The sequence below is a fragment of the Agelaius phoeniceus genome, chromosome 2 (assembly GCF_051311805.1).
Source record: "Agelaius phoeniceus isolate bAgePho1 chromosome 2, bAgePho1.hap1, whole genome shotgun sequence".
Taxonomy (NCBI): Eukaryota; Metazoa; Chordata; class Aves; order Passeriformes; family Icteridae; genus Agelaius; species Agelaius phoeniceus.
The window spans coordinates 72,263,576-72,289,166 of NC_135266.1; the positions used below are offsets into that span (position 1 = coordinate 72,263,576).

Genomic DNA, 25,591 nt, shown 5'->3' on the forward strand with positions numbered 1-25,591 from the left:
GAGCCTTGCAAATCCACTCCATACAGAAAATAGATAATTGCTTATAGCTACTGCAAGCCTGGGCTGAAGGGCTACCCACACTAGTAAGTGCACATAAGGCAAAAACCATAGGAAATAGTACTTATTCACTACAGGTCACAGATTAGCCCCTTCTCTGTAACTCAGGAATTTCAAGCTCACTTTAATCTAGTGTAATTGAGCTAACCAGCTCTTACATTAAAAAGTAATGATTAAGTTAAATTTCTTGCAGACTTTCTGTACCTAAAACAAACATGCAGTATGCCTCTGGCAAAGAAGGATACTAATTATAGGATTGACTCATAAGATGAAAGGTTGCACAAGTTACTACTAGAAACTGAAGTATGGTAAGCTGCTTTGAAAAAACACATTGAAATTCTCATAGTCTGCAGTTGAGAATTTAATGTTCTAACTGTACTTAACAGTGTCAAGAAACAAAACTAAATATGCTTGCAAACTGCTTGTTCACATTTTAGATGAACAAGCTGGAAGTGAATAGTGATTACTTCATCATTCTGTAATAAGGATTTTTAAAATGTAATAAAGAAGTGAGCTCTACAGTGAATTTTTATTACATGAAAACATGCAAAATTCAGTATTTTTGGTCTTTCTTAGCTTTCTTTTGTTATATAAAACATGGTCTTACAATGCGTATTTGAGGATTCATTGCTTGACCTCATTCTTAATGCAACAATTAATTCCCTAATTTAATAGGAATCACAAAAGCAACCCATCTCCAAGGCTTCAGACATCTCTGGGAAAGGATATGCAAGTTCAAAAGTAGTTTTGCATTTCCAGCTGCAGCTTTCACTGGGATTAGCAGATAGAGTTGCCAGCTGTGAGTTAGAACAAAGAAAGAAAATATGCCCTATGTGTTGTCATGAACTGATCAGATATAACCTTCTGAAGGCCAGATGGGTACTGCTTATGTGAACTCCTATTATCCCTGCATGAGCTTGGGATGTGAATTCATGAAATAAATGAAATTTGATTCAATTTATTTTAAAAATCACATGTTGACATTTCTACTTTCATTTTAAGATATACACTTTCCATCATATTCTAGCATGAAACAAGGAATGTATTTTCCAAGAACACTGTGGAATACAGTGTTCTCTCCAAAATACATTAATACATGCTTTAGTAGATAAAAATGGATTACATATAATTAGTGCAATTCTCATGCTGAAACTGGACAGCCAAGGCCACTCTGAGCACTTCAGCTTGGTCAAACTTCACATCAACTTCATCTGTTTAAAGTTTTACTGGATTATGACCATATATATTTTATATATTACACTTCCAGAGATTATGAACAAGTAGTGTTAAAAAAAAGACATTTCTATTCCTAATTTATTCTATGATTTCCATGTGTATTATGGAGCCATTTACATTATATTTGCTCATTCTGAAATAATTTAATATTTCTATTGCTAACACCTTACTAAGTAGAGACTGCTAATACTAATCTAGATTTTATATTAGATAGATGGTTTTCTTAAAGTTTCAAACTTTAGTACTCAAATTTTTCTGTTCTTTCCCCCAGTCATAATAAATGAATGGTTTCAAGAGGTTCAGAAACTATCATTTGTTTTCTGTTATTTTCTTTTCTGTACATTTTCTGCCAACAACAAATGTGGTAGGAGTTTATGCCACAACCTTCTCATCTCAGTAAGTGCACTAATGTGACTCCCTCTTCACTATTCATTCATTTGTTTTTATAAAATCTAAAAATTCTTTGTCTGAGATCTGTTACTCTGTCAGCACAGACAAATTAGTCATCATGGTCAAAAGGATTAAAAAGGGATAAATGACAACAATACAGATACACTGTGTTCACCTAGGAAAGCAAACTGAAAAAAGCCACAATTCTGTTCTTAACATGTATCTTAAAAAGTTTACAATAACACTTAAATTTACAATTCTGAAATTATTTTTAGCAGACAAAAATGACAACTGGCACACCTATGGGCCACTGGCAATATTCACCATGCTTAAATACATAATAGTTGAAAGCAATGGAAGGCAAATTCCCCCTTCTCAGAAATCTAGCCTTCCACAGCAAGGGAGGAAAAAGCCCCAAAGAATACAAAACTGGCAGGAAGGAAAATTCTTGTACAGATCCAGAGATTAGAGTGATGCAGGCATTAAAGAAATGATCCATGTCCTCAATAATTACCACCAAGTGCTCTGATAGGTGTTCAGTCAACAAAGCCAACCCAGTTCACTCAGAACTCAGAGTGATGTAGAATGACAGGAGATGTTTGGCTGTGAGCAACAAAGCCTTTTGAAACTGCAGCAGTGTCTGTGAGAGACAACCAGCACAAGTGTGGGACACAAACTCATCCAGTTCTGGAAGAGAAAACCTTATGGCTGCATCCCACTTGTGCTACATCACCAGCCTGCACAAAGTAACAGCAGGAAAGGACTAGGAAAGAACTAGGCTTTTCCACTTTGGTAGTTTTCCTCTGTAGCACTAACTACAGCATTCCTTCATATATAAAAACTCTTCAGTATGGAAATTTTTATCTATATTTTGATCCAGAAGAACGTGTCACAATCCATCTCACACACTCTAATTATGGAAACCTGTGTGGAATCAATCTAACAAACCATGTTCTGTGTAAAGAAAAACCACATATTATAATTACCACATGTAGTTAAAGGAAAGGTTCAACCATTTGCTGGGAAATTAACATGCAGAAAAGGGGGATTCAAAGCAAGTTCTCTAAAGCCTCCAGAAATACTACGAAGACATATGCATTAAAATCCAAATTTTGTTTGGCTTTGTATTTCTACTGCAAATTCTGTTACTGAACCATATCCTGGTCTTGCATACTCCACAGAAATATTTATTTTTATATCAAGGATATTTTATCTTTTTACACAGAAAATATTTGCATTTCAGAAGCGTAAATGCAATTATAATGAGGGAAAGGCAAGAAGACAATACATTTCTGAATTAAAAGGGGCTAAACCCACACCAGTTAACACAGCAGAATGTTGTCTAGTGATTCTTTTGTGTAGATTCAATCCCTGATATAGAGGATTATGCATTATAGTGCATGAAGCAATGCATTAAACCTTTGCAAAGCCTTTACAGTGTCATATTCAGCTTTTTAAGTTTCCATTGGATATTATCAACAGACCTCCTTTATGACTTGCTGGCCAGTCTCAATGCATCTAATAATACAAAAGTAGTAACAACCAAAACAGAGGACTGCCCATTATTTGAGATTATAGAGGAGAATAATTGAAAGAGAAAGTCTGACCCAATCACCTGTACTTTACACACATAAAGCAGGAAGTAGGGAATAGAGCTGAGTTGATTAGTCAGATAATAATTTAAATGGAAATTCACTATTTTATAGCCTGAATTGTACTTCAAAAACACAACTCAAATTCTTAACTTTTTGAACAATTTCTAGTCCAAAAAAGAACAGTCTTACTGGTATACTTTCATCAGGATATCCAAACAGGAAACAGAGCAGATATGTTTTTCCCCTCATTTTGAAAAGCTGTGAGTAGTAAATTAGATTCTATTATTTAACCATGACTGGGTTGCAGTCAGAACGTGAAAATTATAAACACTGTAATTATCTCAACAAGCAATCTTAGAGCCTGTTGAACTGTATTGAACTGCATTGCAACTTGCTATTTTGAGAAGGCATGAAACCAGGATCTCAAACAGGCCCAGGCCCTGCAGTGCCAAGCAGGCATCACCTGGGCTGCATCCTCAGTGCTGGGAACACACCTGGGAAAGGAACACACTGGTGATGTAAGAACCAGAGTAACGGCAGGCAGCTAACACACAGCCAGTACTCAGGGTAAGGGAAGAATTCTGCACTCAAAGAAGGCACCCAGAAAAGGACACCCAGACATTATCCCAACCTGCTCTGCTGGGTTTGCCATCAGAAGGCACCACAGAACAGATTGTTCAGAGATGAGCAACAGAGCAATTAGCTCGTAGATCCTGATGGCTTCAGTGGCAGCACATGTAACTGGTCGGTGCTGCAAAAGCCTTTGAATGACCACTGAAGGGTACAGAGAAATTTGGAGGTGCCTCCTCAAATTCCAATTCCATTACCTCTTGGATCAGCTGTGACAGAGAAAGGGGTCTGTATTGTCCAGTTATACACTGGTTTAGAGCATCCTGCTCACTCCCTGCATATGTACTTCCTTCCAGGGCAGTCAGGGCAAAGCAGGTAAATCAAACCTTTTGGCCTAAACTAAAGCTGCAATGTGTCCAAGCCTCCTGGACCCAGAATTTGTGGAATACTCCTGGAGACCAAATGAATTGTTCTAGGTCCCTTGGACTTTTAAATGTTTGCAGAGTTATGTAGCTCTCAAGCAGGGCAGTTGGTGATGGAATTTTGGAGTCAGAATCCTGGGTCTATTTGAATATTTACACCTTACATACCTCTAGATGCTTGACAGGGCTAATGTTACCTATACTGAGATACCCCTAAAGCATTTGCTACTAGCCTAGTTCTTTAAGCTTGTAGCTTGAACTGGGCTACTTGAAACAAACAATGAAATGAAATTTCACTGTGCAAAGAAATCTAAGTTAGACTTTAGGTAGTAGGCATAAAATAAGGACCCTGCTTATTGTCATTTTAAGAGCTTCAAAGAAGATAAAAAGATAAAGACATTTCAAACACTCATTACTTGAGGTTACTGTGGAATTTCATAAGAGACCAGACATGCTATACTGAATACTTCTGTACTACAGAAGTTACTAGTAAGTGAATCAATTCATTGGAAGAGCCTTCACACCTACACTTTTGCAGAATTAAGCTGTAATAGATGTGATTAGAAATCTTTCTGTACAAACAGATTTTCCACTGTAAAAAAATTACTGAATGGTACAAAACATTTAAGGATAGTGCAAAAAACTGGGCAGAAGTTCAACATTTTAAACTGATTGGATGCCCTGAGAGCTTCAGCTTCCAAATCTTGATTCCTTGGTAAATCCTTGGTAAATTCCTTGATAAAGTGTCTGGCTTACTTAACAGAAATTCTGTTAGGTTTGGGAGTTGCACCTCCTTGCAATGTCATTTCAATTCATAAGCTAAATTTTCTTCTATGGAAAACTTGTGGTGTTTTTTTGGTTTGTTTAGGCTTGGTTTTAGTTTTTAATTTCCTTTTTTTTTTTAAGAGGCATATACTGGATAGCAGATAGAAACAAGGGAAATACTTCTGACCATTTCTGTCTACTGACCATAATACATATGTAGTGTTAACAAGCTACATAATGAAGTGTTTCCATACATATAGGCACAGAAATGAGAGGTACATGCAAGGGAAGTTGATGAGAGTAAGCTGGGAAAGTTTTAGAACATGATTAAACTGCAATGTATTTGAATTTCCTCTCCATTAAGTAATGCTTCAGAACTATTTAAACTCATTTTAGTGGTAATACCTCTGTTATTAAAATAAATAAAAATCGCCCCTCTCTTTTTTTACAACTTTTTTTGGAAGAGGAGCCCAACATATAAAGCAAATTCAGAGCAGTAAGAAAAGGAGCTGTTTGCCTCTAAGTTATACACGAACCCTAAAGGGTCAGAAGCAACTCAATACCAAGGACAATGAATTAAAAAAGTTTAGGTTTCCTAAGTTAAGTCTCTTTATGATGAGTGAAAGAAATGAAATTGTAATAAAACTTTTTAAGACATGAATAGCAATTCTCATCTCTCTTAAAACACGTCATGGAATTTGTTTCAGACTTCCTGAAGATAAGTTACTCTATTATCAGGTCACATATGGAAAATATCAGACTGACTTACTACATTTTTACAAAAGTCTACATTTCAGTTTTGAAATAATGGGAAGGCAATGTCTCTGGAACAAAACAGTAATGATATTTATAAGCTAATGATGCTACTATCTGTACTTAAATTAGCTGTCACTGCTTATGAATGTTGTGAAAGGTTTATGCAATATTCCAGCTGCTTTCTATCACAGTGTTCAAAATGGCAAAGACGACTATGAGAGATGCTGTTAGGTAATCTCAAATCAGAACAAATACTGAAATAAAAAGGGGATATATGTTGGAACAGAACCAAATCATTAGGAATAATTTCACTTGCTATATACTTTCAGATGCCATTTGCCTCATGCACATAAGCAGCCTTCCTTGAAAAGCTGCTTGGCATTAGTAATACAAAGTTTAATGTACAAAGCAACCAAATAAAATTACAGAAAAACTCAATTGATGGAAAAACATTATCTGGAGCCTGACAGCTTTAAAATCACAAAATTCTGTAAACAGAAAGAAGAAAGTGACACAAATAAATTAAAAATCCACTATATAAACAGTGGAACTAATGTGGAATTGAATGTCATCCAAAAGTTACTCTCAAGTTAAAAAGCTGTATTTATGTTTAATGAAATAATATAAAAAGTTTCAGCAAAGCTGAGATAATGGGATTTTTTCTGTTTTACCACTAGTGAAATTATTTTACAGAATACACATGTAGCCAGCAAGCTTCCACCTCCCCCCTTACAAAACAAGATAAGTTCTAACCCTGCAGACTGCAATTTCTAGCTTTTCAGCTTCTTTGTTCTGATGTTTAGCCCTTGCATACCCCCAATACCCATTACACTCACAGGAAAGTTTACAAAGTCACAGATCCTAATCTTGGTAATGTAAATAAGTAGATCTACGTGAAATCTGACTTTTCCTACACCATCTACTTTTAACACCAGGAAGAAGGAAACAACACCAGATTTTGTCCCCTAACTAGTACTTTTCATTAGTGAAACAACATACCTTGTAGATTTGAAGAGTGACACAGCTCCAGAACACTTATATTTAGTTCCCAGATAAAACAATACTGTAAACCTACAGAAAGTAACTAATAAAAACTCTACACAAGAAAACTGTAAAGGGAACTTTGTGATCAGCCTTAGTTAAGGCAGTTAAGGAGTTCCTTAAAGGAACAAAATTTAAAGCAGGTAAGATATGGATGCCTCAAGAAAATGTAATGTTTTCACATTTAATGATCTTCTTTATGTATTTTGGCTCAACAAGCCATAGTCTCCACTTTTATTCCACACCTTAGTAAAAAACTGTTTCTTTTCTAGTTTGAGACATTCTTTATAATTGAAATCAATCTGGTTCGTGGCAAAGTAGCAATTTTAGACCTGATTGCCAGTTTATTTCAAATGTACATGATGTTACAATCAAACTGCAGATATGTCCACTGCTGTGACTTACCCAACAAAACATTTCTGCTTCATTGAAGCAAAGAATGTGTTTATTTCCTGGAACATGTAAAAGCTAGTTTCCCAAGCTCCACACAGAATGGTATCCCTCCCTCATCCTCCCAGATTCCCATGCTCCTTGATCTATGCCATGAAGACAAGCAGAAAACCTGTGCAATTTTTTTGGCTGGAAAACCTGTGCAATTTTTCATGATGTAAAAAATTTGTATTTTTATAAATGTAACAGTGTGGTTACTGAGGGAAAAAAAGCACAAGTCTGTTCTTTTGGTGGCTGATTGGCTGTAAAATACTCTCTTGTGCCTAGGTGTTAATTTTCTCATTTCCTTGACTCTCTCAATTTATTCCAAATTAACTGTTGGTACAGCCAAATTCTACACTGAATTTGCACATAAAAGGGGAACATCACTGATTTTTGATTGATACAGAAAAGAACAATAATGTGGAAGTTCTAGGAACTATTTTTGTAATACATCTCAAAAAGGTTCCATGCCACAGGCTCTTCTGCTTAGTAGAAAGCCTGTCCAGAAGCTAAAGGATTCTTGTGACTCTGGGACTTCTCTGCATTTTGAGTTGAACAATACAAAAGGAACCACTTGTAAGAATATCTGACATATATCTGACATATATCTCTTGATTCAATTTTAATCTGCCATCTTCCTATGACTGAAAGAAGGTAATTATGATTTCTAATTTTTTTTTTTTTTTTTTTGCTTATTTGCTAAGACAGACTAGCTGAAAACATAATGGTTGTTCCAAGAAAGCAACGGTATCTTCAGGAAATCTGCTCGTTACCTGAACCATTCCCACACCTCTCCTTAACTTGTGCCACCACAAGTGTTTTAAGGTCAATGAGCTCATTAGATTTAAAAATAACCTTTAGAAGGGAATTATTTTAATTCTGTTCTATCACAGATAGATTCACAGTCCAGCTTACTTAGCAGTTTCAGCAACAGTTTAAGCATAACTGTGGGGAAAGCACAACAGAGGCCTGAGCAGACAGGAGAGTGAACTCTGCAAATCTAAATTGGTACTGGGAAAAAAGAATCATTGAACCCTATCAAAGTTACTGTTTCAACACTTTTAGACAGCCTATATTAGCTTCTATTTCAGAATTTACATCCATAATAAATTCTAATTCCACTCTGATTCCCAGTTCAAAGAATTCATATTCTGTCATTCAGATGAGAAAAAAAAAAGTCTTCAGGTGAGAAAAATGTCTTCAGTTTACAAAGTGAGCATAAATCACAATTTTAAAAACATGCTTTCATTTCCAATATTTAGATGCTGACCAAATACATAAGATTGGTCTGTATGGTTTATTTACCTGAACTAAGTAAATTAAAATATAACTATATAATTGTGTATTTAATTGTCTGACATTTTAAAAACACACATAAGTCATTGTGTCCCCCTTTAAAGTTTGCACAAAGGTGATAGCAATTCTCCTGGCCTCTAATACTCTCTTTACTTGTTCATTATAGAATCCTTTCAACTTTGCCTCCAGCAATTCACAAACTCATTTTTTCATGAGTAAATATTTAAACCAGATCTGTTTTAAAATGTCTACAGAAAGGAGATAAAAGCAAGTATTTAGATTTATAGCTAACTGGGTAATAATCAACTGCTACTAGAAAGAATTTGATCCATGTCTCAGCTTTAACATGAGCCTGTAGTCCAGGTAGGGGGCTGTGAGCCTTTGTGCCCTTATGGTAATGTTCTTAAGCAAACAAAAGATTGCCACACACCTTGGAGGACAATTAATTCATTGAAACGGGACATTTAAACTTTTCCTTTTCATCTGTAACATAAGAGCTAGCTGCACTAATATTTGACTTTCAGTTTCACAGTGGAAAGAGAGAAGGATAAGAAAAGCAGAGAATTAGAACTTAGTTCTCTGATCATTGAGAGCTTGTCCCACCCACTTACTGGTCTGTCTCCACTTAGCTTCAAGTAATGCAGTCTTAACTATCAAAATACATCCATTATTGGAATAGACAACTAACATTTTCAGTATTACATGTAAAATGTTCCACACATTATTTATGTACACTTACAGAATCATGGTTTTTGCTTGGACCTAAATTTCCCCCTATGTGATGCTAAAACTCAAAAGTACTTCAGTTCATTTAGCAACTGTTGTAGGAAAAACTTCCTAGGCTTCTTGAGGAAGGCATATACACTTTCCAAAACTGAGGCAGCTGCTGTTAGTACCTGAAGAATCAACACACAAATTCTGAACAAAAGCCTTCTGAAAACCAGAGCAACATATGGCAACTGTACTTCATGTAGGATTTCTGTTATTTAGGATTTTAATGGGCGGTTACTATGCAAATAACAAACATTTTAATGATTTCAAACCTTTTATTATTGCTTCTGTAAAAGCTAGGAATACTTGCCAATTCTCACAACTTTGCTGTTACCACTTCTGTCCTTTAGCCAAAGGTGGTGTGACAGCCATGAGAGTAGGGAATGAAAATGTCTCTAATCTGGATTTACCACTGTAGCTTGTGCCAGAGAAAATGCTCTTTTCCACGGGGTTGCCTGTTGTCCATTTAAAATGAGTAATAGCTTCCTAATGGTTCAATTTAGGATCCAAGCTCAGGCTCAATTACAAAAGCCAAATCACTATAAACTAAACAAGCTGAGTTATTTCAGAAGACTTGGCAACTGTTCTTTCATCACCTTTTCAAAATAATAACTTGTGACTTTGAAAAATATGAAATACACAAGTCACTAACTAAAGTCAAAGCCGAATGATAAGGGAGATAATTTCCTCTTCCCTGTCTTTGATTATGCTAGAGAACAGAATTCATCTTTGAAGAGCACACTTTCTTAGAAGGGAACAAACAAGAAAAGAGAAAAAAAACATAAAATGAATTTATGAATTAGAGATCCTCCATTAGAATAACATTGTTCCACTTTACATTTCACTTTTTTTTTTCAGATAAAAAAAGATTAAAAACAGATGAAGGGGATAATACTGAATTTGCCCAGTTGAAGGAATTAAAATACATACATATATGAAATGCCCTGTCTATACTCTGTCTAGAAATAACTTCTGCAACTCATTGAATTTGAGTGATTTACATCAGTAAGTCGAGATCAGCATTTCATTCTTGGCATCAAACCTGACAGTGTTTGATATGAAGAACATTCTTTCTAAACACTTTAAGATACTGTCTAGACTACAAAAATAGTTGAACATTTTTGAATTTACTTTCTAGGCTTATGTTATACATGGGCATGAGTTACTGCTGCAAACATTAGAACTTATTTGACTTATTCTCTGATTTACAGGCTTTGAGTGTTGCAGTCCTTAAAAGTTTTCAAAGATGTGGAAAATGTTTGAAAATCTGGTTTTACAACTTTATTACCCAAAAGGCAAAAAACTAGGATGGAAACAACAGAGGAAAGTTCGGTTTACTTGAAAAAAGACTATTTAGGCAATATATGAAATGCTGAAGAAGAAGAATTATTTAATTGAAGTTAATGCAATAGGAAACTATTGAAAAGTATGGGTTTAATCCACAATAGTATACTCTTGGTTCTATTTTAATTTTACACAATTAAAAAAAAAGAAAGGATATTTATAAGAGACTGTATTTATTAAAGTAGCATAAAGTATTTCAGGACCCTGACAATTTATTCTTTCTATAAACAAATGTTCCAATTTGAACTAGGGGGAAAAAAACTCCTAAAACATAACTTCACCGTTACAGAAACAAACAAGTAACCCCAAGATTTTCCACATAATTATTTTGAATCACATGCATTTTTTTATTTTATAAAGTAGACAGCAATAAACACAAAAAGAATAGTTCACTCTTTTCATTGAATTAAAAACACAATGCTATGTAGACCACCAACAGTCTTGGAAGAAGTGGTAACAAGGCTTCTGCTACAGAATAAAGAGGTTCTCTCATTTTGAAGAGATTCTAATTCTCTCATTGGCAAAAAACAAATAGACAAACCAATTACTTACTTCCTTTTAACAGTATACAAGAATATAAAGTTATTATCTATATTGTTCTCTCACTGTAACCATAGTATAAAAGTTATTTTTAAACGTATCAACAAATGCCTTTTTGGGTGTCAGGAAAGGATACTACCCTACCTGATAGTTTTCAGAGGGTCTAGGAAGATTGCTTTTCTTTTGGCATTAACATAGAAATTAAAAAATTATAAGACAAGATCAGAAGTGGAATCAAGACTCCCTGACCATGTGGTGTGACAGGAATGTTGATCAGCATTGGACTGGCTATTTGTGGGAACTTCTCAATGATAGTACTGGACTGCTGAAATGTATGAACAAAATATTTTACTAACAAGAAAATGAATTTTAAAAAGAGTTTGTGACTGTGACTGTCTTTTTTTTTTTTTTGCCAGGCTTTAAATTTAAAAGAGAAAACAGCCAAACCAGCACTTACAGTGAGGCTCATAGGGAGGAGGAGGATCACCACAAGGAACACATTCCATGTCTTGAAAGCCTCCAAGTTTAGTCTTCCTATAAAATCTAGAAGATAGCAGAATGTGAAAAATAGTTAATTGAAACAAGTTATTATTCCTCACAATTCAGGTGTTTTAACAAAATCTTCTATAATTGCAAGTTTTGTCAATCTGAGTCTCAATGCAAACAATCAAGAAACAGAAGAAAATAAAAGTAAACAAAAGTACAGTAGCTATTAATTAGTAGGACAAGACAGATTGAAAATAAATAGGAGGAAAACATCTAGATCTGTTAGTCCAAATGCATGGTCACTATAATCTTATATTCACAGAAGAAAAACAGTTCTGGAGATTTTGGACAGAAATCAATATCCCATTTTCCACACAGATCACAGCATACATTAATGACAAGCATTAAGAACTTACCTTATGCAAGCTTAGTTACATGTCTAAAAACTAAAAGTGAAGTGATTGATCTATATATTACAAGATAATTATCATCTCTAAAAACATATAACAGGCTGGATATCAGTGACATTTTATTTAAAGACCCTTCAAGAACTTTATTACTGACCTAATGTTTGAATATCATACTGACTACAGTGACTGGCAAAACCCTACATTTCCAGTCAGGGAACAAGAGTAGCACCAAAGAAAAAGCAGAACTTTATAATGCTATATTTCAAATTTTAATGTATGACATCCTCTAAAGAACTTACCTACAGCTCCTAATCAAATAGGTCTGTCTGTCTTTCAACCATTCATTAGAAGTAAGACAGAATCATCAGCAGTGGCCTGTTCAAGATGAGTACATGACCATTTTCATGTCGTGGTAGTGGCACATTAAATAAAAGGTGCCAACTCTACTGATGTTATATTCCTAACACTGCAAATGCCATAAAGTATGAAGCTTTTATCAGCTAATGCAAACAGCTTTCCAACTGCTCAAGAAACTCCCACTTTATCAATGTGAACAGAAACAGATCCACAGGCTGCAAGACTGAAAGGGTCACAGTGATCATTTACTGTGAACAAAATGTGTTAATATTTGTTTCTAGGTTACATGCTCACTGTAGCATTTGGAAGCTGAACAACAGAGAATGGCACGTTGGAAATCCATGCGAAACAGAAATAAAGAAGACTGCTAAGAGGTAAAACATCAGTTAAACTATTTGGTTAACCTAGCTGTACCCTCCATTTGTTTGGGCAGCATCTAAACTGAAGGACAGGTATGAGTGGTGGTGTGTTTTAAAGTTCTGTGACTCAAAATATCCAAGCCAGGGGTCCCATGACTACCCTTGCCACGGCCATGACTCCCTCCCTCCTTCCTTCTGTTTCCAGCTTTGCTGCCAGAAAAAACTCAGGTTGTGGAAGCAGCTCTCATTTTAAAACATACTCAACACACCTATCTAGGAGGCATTCTTGACTGGAATACTGAGAAGCATTCCCATGTCCTCCAGCTTAGCTTTACCTTTAATTCATGTCCTAATGTGGCTTCTCTTTTAATCCTTTCTCATCTTCCAAAATTCAGCTTATATTGTTTACAGAAGAAGAAAATCTTCTCCTTGCTGACAACCAAGTAAGTCCTGCAATAATTATATATTAATATGCTAGAGGAGCATAAATCAATGTACCGTGTGGCTGCAAGTAGTATCAAAAGTGGTTGTGAGTAACATCTATAATGCCTGGGGCTGCACCCTCTTGTATAGTGACTTAAGCTAAGATTAGCTACCAAACCTGTACTAAGTGCTTTTAAATGAAGAGGTTTCATCTCTAGCTTGAGAAGGAGTAATGGCAGAAGCTTCAACAGTGTTCAGGTATTTGATAGTTGGCATTAAAAAAAATAAAATCTATACAAATAAAATAGAACAGCTGAAATATAGAAACTAAACAAATGTATGAACATTCAAGCATGTCTGAAATATATACTCTGACAACAAAAAGACTGTTACAGTTTCAAATCAGTTCTCATACACTATTACTATCAGTTAAATTACTAGTTCAAAAAAGCAACAAAAATGTCTTTTTACAAATTCATGGCAGGTGTTTATAATATCAGAACTTGGCAACAATGGAAAGAATAGCCTTTTAGAGATCTCAGGATTTAATAGTACAAACAGAGAAAATTAGTAACAGAATTTTGGGATGACAGGACAACAAATGAAGCACAGCTCTTGATTTATAACAGCAGTTTCAGCAAACAATTCTTTCAGATTAATTTATGATTTTCAGCTAGGATCATGCTTTATAAATTTTGAAGAAAAGAAAGGTGAAAGAAATTTCAGAAAGTAAACCACAGTCACTGCTTCACTGCTTTTGGCCTAAGAATCTATGTGCATGAGAATTATTAGGCATTGACTTAAGGAGGGAAAAAATGCAAGCAAATAATGTGATAATTTTTGAAGAAGGTAGCAGTGTATGTTTTCAAATGTTTACATGTTTATAACAATGAACTAAATCACCAGTAACACTGTTGAAGGTATTTTGCTCAGGTGCTGTACAGACAATACTCTCACAGACCAAGCAGGTAATTATCAAACCATTTTTGTAGATAATTATTCCTGCAATTCAGAAATTATGTGCTCAGATAATACAGTAAAGCCAAGATTAGAACATAGGACCTTCATACACACACAAAGGGTACCAACATTTATCCAGAAAACATGAACAAGCAATTTTAATGTAAATCAGGTTAGAATCAAGTCTCATCTTCAGAAATGGTCTTACCCTGGTAAACAGTCCCCACATAGTGCATTGCTGGTGGCAGAACAGTTGGCCTTCTGAAACCTGTTAACCAAGGCACAATCCAGACAAGGCTTGCACTTCTGAAAGCCCCAGTCTTCCTTGAATCTGTTTGGCCTGCATGTCATGCACTGTGCATCCTCCCCGTATCCAAAGCCGCATTCCTGCAGGGATTAACAAGCAACAGCAAGCTATTCAGTCACTGAAAGTGTGAACAAGAGGAGAATGCTGGGATAAAATGAAGACCTGGTGTAATTATTACTGAGAGTAGGCCTTTCTCGAGACAAAAGCCAGCCTTTCAGCAAGTTCAAATGTGTCTTCCACTGCTAATAATCTCCCTTACTTCTATAAGTAATACTTAGTCATCCACTTTATTCATGAAACCACTGTGTATTTGAATGATAAAGGGCTTCAAGGACTCCCACAGTTTCATTATTACTAGCTTATGGTAGAATTATTGAGCTGTCTGTTTTTTAATTAGGTCAGTCATGTGAAAGCGAAGAAACTGGGACAAGTGAAGTATGAAGGCACTCAGTTACAAAAACAGCAAAGAAGCACTTTGATATTAAGGTTCATAGCTAAGGTGAACAAAGTTAATTGCCAAAGAGAGTGCACTGATCTTCAAAAGCTTAGGACTTCTGTTACCAAATAAACCAGAGCTGGTTAATGACCATCAGCTAGGCACAAACTGTTGCTTAGCCAATAAGAATCTCAAAAACTCAATCCACTACAGCTCTCACAGTTCTCAAACTGTAAGAAAAGTTTAATAGATCTGCAGATCACAGGGGGCACAATATTTTACTATACAAGTAATGTTATTATAGTTGGTTATTTCTGCCAAATTTAGCAGTTTAAAGGCATTATTTCAATTCATTTGCAAAAGGGCACCTAATACAATGGACAAGCTGCAAAGATAAACACTGACCCATATGTAAAATTTTGGGGACTGAATCCTATGAATTCATTACCAAGAACTATCAATCAACTTCTTAGGAGTTATCAAGTTACTGGGAGCTGCTATTCCCTCTTATCATCCAAATATCCTATCAATTTTGCTTGGTACTTTGAAGTTTGGTTTGATGCATTAGTGATACACCACAAAACTGCAAGGGGAACACAACAAATTGCCAGACAGAATTAATTAGGAAAGGCACAATATGGGGAGCTTGCTCTCCAGTATGTATTTTCAGTGGAAGAACAGGGCATCTTCCCAGTGGGAAAGCTGCAGGAAATCTTCAACTAGGGCAGCTTCAGAGGAGGTTTCCACCAGTTTGATGCATATAAACATGCATGTGTGTGATGCATATAAAAAACTTTTTCCAAAGTCACCAACCTAACTAAATCTGCTGCAAAAAAAAAGCTTTTAAACTTTAGAAACACTCAGATTCTCCAAGATCAAACACCCTTGGATCCTCCAAGGCTTTGTGCTGAGAAAGCATCTATGGGAGGAGCTTTGTGATCAAGCTGGCCAATAGGCCTCTAAGCTGAAATGATAAAGTAACAATAAAAACTTCAGAAGCATTTTACAGGACATTCTAAGAATTTTTAATTTTTCCTTTATGTTAAGAATAAACTTTACTCTCCTCTGAAGAACAGCCCTGAAGTATGCAGAAAATGAGCAATTTATGAAAGCAACTACAAAAAGATAGTAAAAATAGAACCACAAACTTAGTCAACAATTTTTAGTTTTTGTTTTGCTTTCTTTTAGCTAAAATGTAGCTTATTACTACTGAATTTTTTTCAGATCAAGGAGCAGACAGGCAAAACATTGCAGTTACTAACAAAACCAAACATCCTACAGTTTCATGCACTGTACAGCACGGTCCTCTTGTGATATACTGGGACCATATTAAAGCTGGTAGGCAAAAAGTTTAAAAAATATAAAAACATTTCTTTTCTTTTTTTTACTTACTTCAGATATAGAACATTTTACACAATTTTATTTCAAATTGACAAGTTTCTACTAGGAATCAATGCCAAAGCCATGTCAGTTTTAGCTGTATCTTCCTGTGCTAATTTTTACACTCCATTTCATTTATGTAATTGTAAGACTGTATACAAAGCTACATGATTACCACTAGGGACTGGAACCAGACAAACTTGTGTTAGATTTTGCGCTCCCTAAGTCTAAATAAACTTTTTCATTGAATATCATTAATCTTTAACACACTCTTTCTAAATACCTACTCTTTCTAGTTAGCTTATCCAAACAGTAGCATTATGGAATATATTATACCACTCAGTTAAACCATTTACATTTTGATCTTTTGATAAATCACTTGGAATCAGTCCCTCCCAAGTCCTATCAAACTTTCAAATATAAGGCTTGAATTGACTTAATTATAAGTTTTCCTTTCCAGACTACCTTTGAAGCTTTGGATCAAAAAACAAGCAGGAAACAGAAGTTAGAATTAAATGCTTTCACTTACTGGCCCAAACTACCAAAGCTGAATAAATTGCTTCTAGATCAGATCTGCTTTGCTATAGCAGGATGTATGGACACATTCTAGTGATCCTTTGCATCATGGAATGGTTTACTTTAGAGCTATAAAAATGGTGGATGCAACGTAAAGAAATTTTCTGCCCCAGGAATTTACAGTTTCCCGTGTTTTCAAAGATGGTTTCTAAGTCCTTCTTAGTCAGAAATTCCACAGATACCAATTCATAACAACTAAAACTTTATGTATGTGATTTTTTTGTTCACATAATATTTGAGGTAGTTAACTGCCTGGCAGGTGCAAATAAGTATTTAAGCTTGTAAACCAGGCAGAACTTCAAAAATATCTGTACTCATAATTAACCACATTCCCCAAACTGAAGGATATGATTTAGATGATGGATTCAAACCCTTTGAAATCTTGGACTTTATAATTTAGCAGTCCAGCAAAGATACAAACAATTGACTGTTCATTTTTTATCAGTGCATGTGCAAAACTGATGTGCACCAGTTTTCTCTGTGTTCTATTTACAAAGCTGTCAAGTTATATGGCTGATGAGATCTGAATAGTTCCCAACTCCCCCTCACCCTCTCCATCCTCCCACTCTTAACTTTAAAAGAGAGCTCATCTCCTGTGGCATTTGACCTTAGGACTGCAGAAAAGAGAAATAAAATTTGTAATAGCAATCAGCTAGATTTAAAAAAAACCATTTTTTATTTTTGTGCCAGAAAAAAAATAGCAAAAATAAATGCTGCCTTTATTTTTTGCTGTTGCAAAGCTTTCTGTGAAGAACACTTAGCACAGTCCTCCCTTTCTACTTTCCCTTTTCAATGAATGAAAATTTTCTCTCTCAAAGATACACAGTACAAGCCATTAAACTCAAACACTCCTTTAGAAAACTGAATTCAAGTTAATTACAAACAAAAAAATTTTCAAAATTCAAATGCACCTCAACTTTCTTGATATCTATACAGCTTTCACCACCACAGTAATGTGCCATCTCTTCACCTATAACTTAGGTATCTCCAGAACAACTCTGTTCAAGAAGTGTTTCACTGAGGTATTAAGTGGGGTGACTGGTCAAGCCTGCCTAGGAATCTGCAGCAAACTAGTTAACCAAACTAATAATTTTGTTTCTAGCTAAAAATCTTAAAAGCACAGAACAATGCAGACACCTCTTCAAGAACTACCAGGCCACTGTTAAAGTTTTCTTTTACTATGTACGACCCAAACATTGATCCAGACAGAACGACTATAAAGGGTACTGGAGTTAAGTGGTATGGTTTTTCCCTAAAAGTTGAATCCAATACAGACAGTAAATGAAGAGTAAATTAGATTTTAAACATCATTTCAATTAAATAACCTGAAATTTCATTTAGAAAATGCTTTCAGGCATCATTAAGATCATAATCTGCAAGTATATTTTAGAATTGTTTCTAGTTCCACTGATTATCCATAAACTATGTAAATCCCTAGACAGCACAGCCAAAGCAGTTCCACTTATGCCATGATGATTACAAGAATACTTGGTATTCTCAAGAAAAAGTCTACCAGGCATTAAGACACTTAATTGGTGTTGGGTCATATAACAGGTTGCGGCACTACACTGGTGCTGGGAAATGAAGCTTTTCCTAATACCTTTGAGTGCATGGCCTTTCTAAATAGCACACAGTTTTAGCTTCCTAAAGTACCTCAGGCTGTGGGTCAGCCTCATCTAGAATCCAATAATGAGCTGAATCTATCAGCAGAAGTCTCTGAGCAGGACAGGCTGTAACAGCATGCTGCAAACATCGGGTTTAGCTGCTGTGTCAAAGTGCACAGCTAGGGTCAGAAAAGTTTCATTCTCACTGAAGATGATTTGCCATGCCTACATGCAGCTGCTCCAGTTTCCAGAAACACATGCTGGCCTCTCCTGAGCTGAGATCTGGCAGGCTTCCTCACAAGCAGCTCTCTTGCTTTGAAAATTAAAGAGTGACTGCAAACATGGCAGCAGCTGCTCTCGGTGGCTTCACAGTGACAGCACGTCAGCGGCAGCACAGCATGCTGATGTTCTTGTGTCAGGACTGTCACTCCAGGGGAAGCTTCAAACAGTACCTGCCCGTTTAATTCACAATTCCTTTTTCTGAGACAGCATGGAAGTCTTCTCTTTCCTCATCACACACCTGGTACAAGGAAGCAAGCTGTGACACACAGCCCCACCTCAGCAGCCATCAAGCTGCCTCTGTCCCACCAGCTGTCTCTCAGTGACACTATTTATCATGGATTACTTGATGGCTCTGCTGGCTTCAGGCACTCTCCCTTTTACCTCTTGGCTTCTATTCCTTCCTTGACATATATTGTCCTCAGTGCACTGGCTCAGCTGATAACTTTAAAAAATGGTGGTGAAAGGACTGGAAGGACTTCAATTCTGTGCTTGAACATCTTTAAGAAAATGGCTGAAACATGAACTATGTCTTTTTTTTCTGCATTAATTGTGATTTGTATAAATTTCAATAGTATATAAGGCTTGATTTATTTCAGAAACATATAAGATAGGATGAAATGCTGTTACTATCAAGCCAAACCAATGACTATTCAGCCACTGGTAAACTGAAGCCACTTAAAGAATAAAAGGTATTAAATTATATGTGCTTAACTATGTGATGCTTTGCTGTCTACTAAATGAATGAGAAATGCAATAATGCTGAACCACATGAAGCAAACTCTTCCTTCTGAATCAACACAACCATTTCAGTCTCCCACCCCAGAAGAAAGCACTGCTTAACAAAAAAAGAAAAAAAACCTGAAAAACCTAACAAAAACCCCCAAACAGAAAAACAACATGAAACAAAGACTGCCCACACTGAAAAGTAAGCTAATTCAATGATTCAACGGCTTCACAAACATTACCAAAGACATGTTTATGAGAAGAAAAGGCTATACAGAGATTTTTTTTAAATTAACAAATAGAAGCAAAAAAGCATGGGAAGCAGCTTTCACTCTCTTCCCCATCAATTCTATTGATACAAGAATAAAGCTTCCTTTCTTCTGATGGCAATACGTTAAAAGTACTTAATAAAAATACAATTAACATAAGTGATCAATGGATTTTAGTTCTAAGCTAATGTAACATTGCAGTATTGTTAGAACAGCATATATAGGCAATCAGAAAGGAAAAGCTGTGGGTGGTACTATTACTTTCTTACTTGAAGGAAGAAAAATTACTTTAAAAACATTTTTGAAATAGAGATCCCCATTAAACTGTGACAGTAAAAGCTGAAAAGAATGGTCTAGATTCAGAATTAGTTACTTGAAATAAGGCTGTTTTTTTGCTGGTTTTGTTTTGTTTCATGCTATCAAGGGTGTCTGAAGTTGCTTACCTATACAGGAAGGTCAATCCAATAGACTGAGCATTGGTTTGCAAGCAAAATTAAAAGACTCACCATTGAATCATAGAACAGACAGGTTAGAAGGAACCTTGAAAGAAGGTTCCTTCTGAAGCAAATGTTCATGGGTCAGGGACCTGAGCTGATCTGAGATGATCTAGCACCCTGTCCAGTTGCATCCCAAAAGCTCCCAGTGATGGGGACTCTAGGGAGATTGTTTCAGTGAATGAATGCTCTCACTATAAAAAAGAAATTCTCCTGGTACAATTTGTGCCCATCACCCTTTGTCTTGTCTATATGTGCCTTGTGAAGAGAAAGCTTCTGTTACACACTATGGCCTCTGTCTACTCTGTTCTACCAAAATATTCCTGCATTACCATGGGCAAGCTGATTTATGTTAGTGTCTCATGTATAAATTGAGAAAGAGCAACAGAATTTCCCTCATTTAGAAAGGTGAAATGCTCATAGAGTACAGCAACAAAGACAGATATATCTAACTGAAGTTGTAAAAATAAGTATACATACACACATGCAGTCTGTACAGCTGGGTTTTTGCCCTGTATTTCTGTAAAGTCACGACAAGAAAGAAAACTACATATTTAGATTGTAATGGAGATAAAGTAATTTCTCATACACAAGGTGAGAAAAGCTGGGCTTTTGCATTCAACATATCAGCTGGGCTGATATGTTTTGTTACAAATATAAAAATGAAACCTGTCTGTCAATTGCTTAAAACACTCAGGGGGAACTGAACCAAAAACCCCACCACTGACATTGCATTTTACTATACACTTAGACACACAATCATGCTCACACATCCAGAAGTATATCTAGTTTTATCCGGGAGCACTAAATATTTAACAGGAAAACTGACATATTATTAAGTGTTAAGAAACTGTTATTAAACTGTAGCATTATTATATCATTGTTTTATCATATGTAAAAAAAACAAGCAAACAAAACTTCTCCTGAGCTTCAAGTTACTTCAAGTGTATCATTAAAGGTGTCTTCCCTTTGCATTTTGACCTTTGACTTTACATATTTGTTGCTTCAAGCTGTAGTTCTACATGATTACTTTCAACCACATTTCAGTTACAGCCACAGCATCACATCCTTCACTATGATTCACAGAGAATTGTACCTCTATTTATAAAGGAAATCGTGATTCCAATCATTTAGGTTTGAAGAAAATCTGAGATTTCATTTCCAGTATAAAAGAAAAATATTTTTGAAAGCCTATTACTGTCTGTGACAAGTAATTGCTTACATAGTGAAATTAACCAAACATTCCTATTTTCAAAACCACCAAACTAGTCCTAGAAGAATCAGGACTGTAAACAAAAAAACTTATCAGTTTTGTAAACAGTCTGTCAACTAACAGACTGTAAACAAAAATAGATGAAGCAAATCCATAACTTCAATAGTGTACTACTGCAAACTATAATCTTGTTGTTTTAGTTTAGCCGTTCTTTATTAAATTGAGTGTAATTACTGAGGGTCTGAGTTTTTAGGCTTTTGGGTTTTGTTTGCCAACTAGATAAGTATATTATCTAACTATATAAATGCACATAGTATATACTGGCCCATTGTTACAAAGTGACATATTTACAAGTGCCTTTATAAATTAAAACACCCCCTAGAACACCTCAAATTTAAGGCCAATCTGAAAAAATCCAAACTAAACCACATCCATGTCATAAGTCATGTCTAAATCTCTGCTTTAAGAGCATTGCTTGTATGACTAAACCTTAACTAATGCTGCCCAACATACAAAGGGATTCCCACTAAAGTGTGAAACTAAGTATTTCTGTTAATGCACTGAACAATCACCACAGGGGGTCAAGAGATAGAGAAAAGGTGTCACTCAATTTCAGTAAATCCCTTCAAATCTCACACAAGCCACAATACTTAATGTGTGGTTTTTTTCAGAGCTGAACATAATAGGAACTACAGAGCCATAAACTGAAACTGAACTTTTCTTTTTCCCCCTGAAGTTTGAACACACATACACACCAAACTTAGTAACGGTTCATGTTAAAAAATTTTCAAAAGAAACATTTCAAATTCCCTTAAACACCCTAAATTCCACCTTCAGCATCCTTTTTCCTCTCTCAGTAGAAGTACAAGACAGAGTCTGCCCTACTGCATGCAAATGGAATGCTCTTTATGGCCCCACCTCCCAGGTGTGGCTCTGACTGCACAGTTATGTCAGGGTCACAGCTTCACAGTCCGGCAATGGACAAGATGTGGGTTTAGAGCTGGACTCTGAAGAAAGGGTTTTACACATGCATGAGTCTTGGTAGGTCTACTCACCTTTCTGACACCCCCCTGCACTCTTCTTTGCCTTACCATCCTCAGGTCTCTGGCAGGACACTCTTGCTCCCTCAAGACATCCAGTCTCCCAAGACACATAACCCATTTTGTTGCCTCCTTCACCTCCAGTAATGAATACCAACATATTCCTCCCTTTCAGCTATGTTTTCCTTCATTGTTCTCTATCCCTGCTCATCCACAGCACCTACTTTCTCTGAACTGAAAACAACTAAGATCCCCCTCGTGACTTGCATTCAGACTTGGAATTTTGTTGAAAATTTTGCCAAGTGAACTTTCTATTCTACTGAATCCCAGCCTGTAATCACAACCAGCATTCATCTCCGTTGATTCATTTCCACTGTCCTCAAATCCTAGTAATTCAAAAACTTTTATGAGGATTTGCTTTTGGAAGAACTGCAATTGTTATAAAAGCTAAATGCAATAGCCTAAGATTCACAATAGTATTTCCTTCTCCATGAAATCAAAAAAACTCCTATGTGCTTTCTAAATATTATCATGTATTTTTCTGCCCTCAACTTTTTCAATTACTTTACATGGCATTAAGATTAGAATTAGGTTTATAGCATTTTTAATGAATTGTAAAACGAAGAAATTTTTCAAGCCTGACTCGAATCTGGTTTCCTAAAGTGCTCCAACCATAGACCTAGTGAAAACAGAACAATCACCTATTTCCCTCCTGTTCTAAGGAAATATATTAGCTCTCATTTGAATCTTAATCTGTATTTATTTGTGTATGACCCATTCTGTTAAGACAAAAAAGTCATATATAAAATAGTTAAACTTTGTCACCCAAAATCCAGAACCAATTGTGAGTGCCAGCACTGTAAAAATTAAACCCCTCCATGTTAGCACTTGGTACCAAGCACTGGTTTGAAATTAATTTTTCACATTCTCTTCTACAGAGTAAGGTTATGCAGTCTTAACTCCCTGTAGTTTTTTACCCCTTTGTAGTTTTTCCCCTCCTTTGTTGTTACCTTTAAAACAATAATTCGAGAGCCCATCCAGATGGTACTGCCTACTTTATTAGTGGCATCATCATTTTCTGAACTGAGCTTTTTATAAAAAATGAAACAGATAACATGGTTCTTGAACAACTGCAGAAGGCTCAAATGCCAAAAGCATACATATTTTCATGTAAGTACAGATATCCATCATTTTAGATCAAATACATAAATGCACTTATCAGAAATAAATTCAAGAAAGCATGATTTCCTTACCTTTGAGAGTTCCATTCCAGGACCACATTGTTTGCAGAGGACACAGTTTCCAGTCTGGTCCCTAAATTCTTGCTCTCTGCAGTCTCCAGTCTCACAAATTACCTTACTTAGCTAAAACACCCAAAACAACAACAAAACAAAACAAAAATTTAAATTCATCAAAATATATTAAATTTGAGAAATAAATCCATGTTGTGGTCTTAAAAATAACTTTCTGGATTATTAATTACCCTTAGTTCTACAGCAAGCCAGAGTTAAGTACACTGAGCAGGCAAGGTAATTGTGTGCTGTGCTACAATCTGTCCATAAACTGAATACTCCAAGCACCTAAACTATGTACAGCACAATGGAGTAAGAGATGGCCACCTCTGAAGTGAAGCAGCATCACCTCCACAGCACTATATTCACTTTATATTTTCTGTTCTAGTCCACTCCTTCATCCATGAAGAGGCTCACAAGGTAAAATTTTATAATTGTGTATGAGGAGCAGCCAGAAATTCTATGAATCAGTGGACAAAGCTTAAGCTCACATCAATAAAATGTGTAAGCATTGTCTGCATGCAGCATTTGAAGACTTAGTGTTAGCAGTAATGTGTAAAACAAAAGACACAGTTTCTGTGTTCAGTACAATTTTTTCAACATGGGGGAAAATATTAAGTTTTAACTTACCAAATATGCTAGTAAAATGACAAGCACTTTCAGTTTATCATCTCTTTGTAATCCTTTAGCATCCATTTCTTGTGATTAAACCTTTCTCCCTAGAAAAATATAAAAAGGAAAAAAATTATTATATTTCCATTGTTTAAATTGCAGAAGTCACATATCCATCATACTTCATGATACTTGGCATGTCAAAATACAATCTGTCAATGCCATTAACATTTTCAAATGGATTTTGGAAGCTGCTAAACAACAAACATATGCTTTAAAAATCATATGCCTTTTGAAGACAAGACAATAAACACAAAGTTTCTCTAGTTTTAAATCTCAAAAGAAGAGAGTCTTAACTGGCTATCAGTCCAGATTACAGAAGTTCAGCATTTATTAATCTAACATCCCTAACATATGTTTCTTGCTTGTAAAACACTCAACTAAGTATGTGATCAACAGACAAAAATAAATTTCTTCAAATACACCATGTTGTTTTTATCATTTAAGAGTAGAGACTGACAAATGAAAGGATGGAACCCAAAACAAAAGGAAAATACCAGAGAAAAATATTAAGAATAGTCACAAAATACTTTCCAACATGGAACTACTGCAAGCATAATATGCTCTCAAAAATATACAACCAGAAAGAACAAAACCTATAATTAACACACAATTCCACATTTTACTGCATGAATACCCTAGTTAACAAATTCTAATCAATAAGAAGAAAGTATACTTCAGTGTCACTATTGATATTTTTTAAGAGAAGCTGTGTCTTGAAGTGTAAAAAGAGCAAAAGTCTACTAGAAAGAACAGAGCAGGCAGAGATGTGTCAGACAGGACTCCACAGGAAAGCCAAGATGACATTTCTATGGTTATTTCTCACTTAAGTGATGGCAATGGTCTATGGGCCAATGACAATTACCAGATTAAATGCATGTCAGCACAGGTACTTTCAAGGAATACGAATACATACAGATATAGTATTTGACATAGGTTTCTTTTTTAAGTCTGCGGGAAAAAAATTAAGGCAAGAAACATTAAATGCAAAAATCTCAGAAAAAATTCTGGATGACCAAAACACAACTTCATGTAAAAAGCACTGTAGGACAACTGGAAAAATGAAAAAGGAAAGTCAACAAATTTTAAAAGT

The 25,591-nt window shown here is 35.6% G+C and overlaps 1 protein-coding gene across 4 annotated transcripts in view; it reads right to left on the bottom strand.

The window, feature by feature from the left end:
* The window catches only part of TNFRSF19 (TNF receptor superfamily member 19), a 57,112-nt gene that overhangs the window by 20,697 nt on the left and 10,824 nt on the right, over positions 1 to 25,591 (bottom strand). For all 4 annotated transcript variants that reach the window (XM_054654851.2, XM_077173869.1, XM_077173870.1 and 1 more), the window contains 4 exons: positions 24,457 to 24,545; positions 23,788 to 23,898; positions 14,419 to 14,597; positions 11,673 to 11,758 (listed from right to left, as the gene is read on the bottom strand). In XM_054654851.2, coding sequence (XP_054510826.1) covers positions 11,673 to 11,758; positions 14,419 to 14,597; positions 23,788 to 23,898; positions 24,457 to 24,522 — 442 coding nt within the window. In that variant the 5' untranslated portion in view covers positions 24,523 to 24,545. The remainder of the gene's footprint in view (positions 1 to 11,672; positions 11,759 to 14,418; positions 14,598 to 23,787; positions 23,899 to 24,456; positions 24,546 to 25,591) is intronic.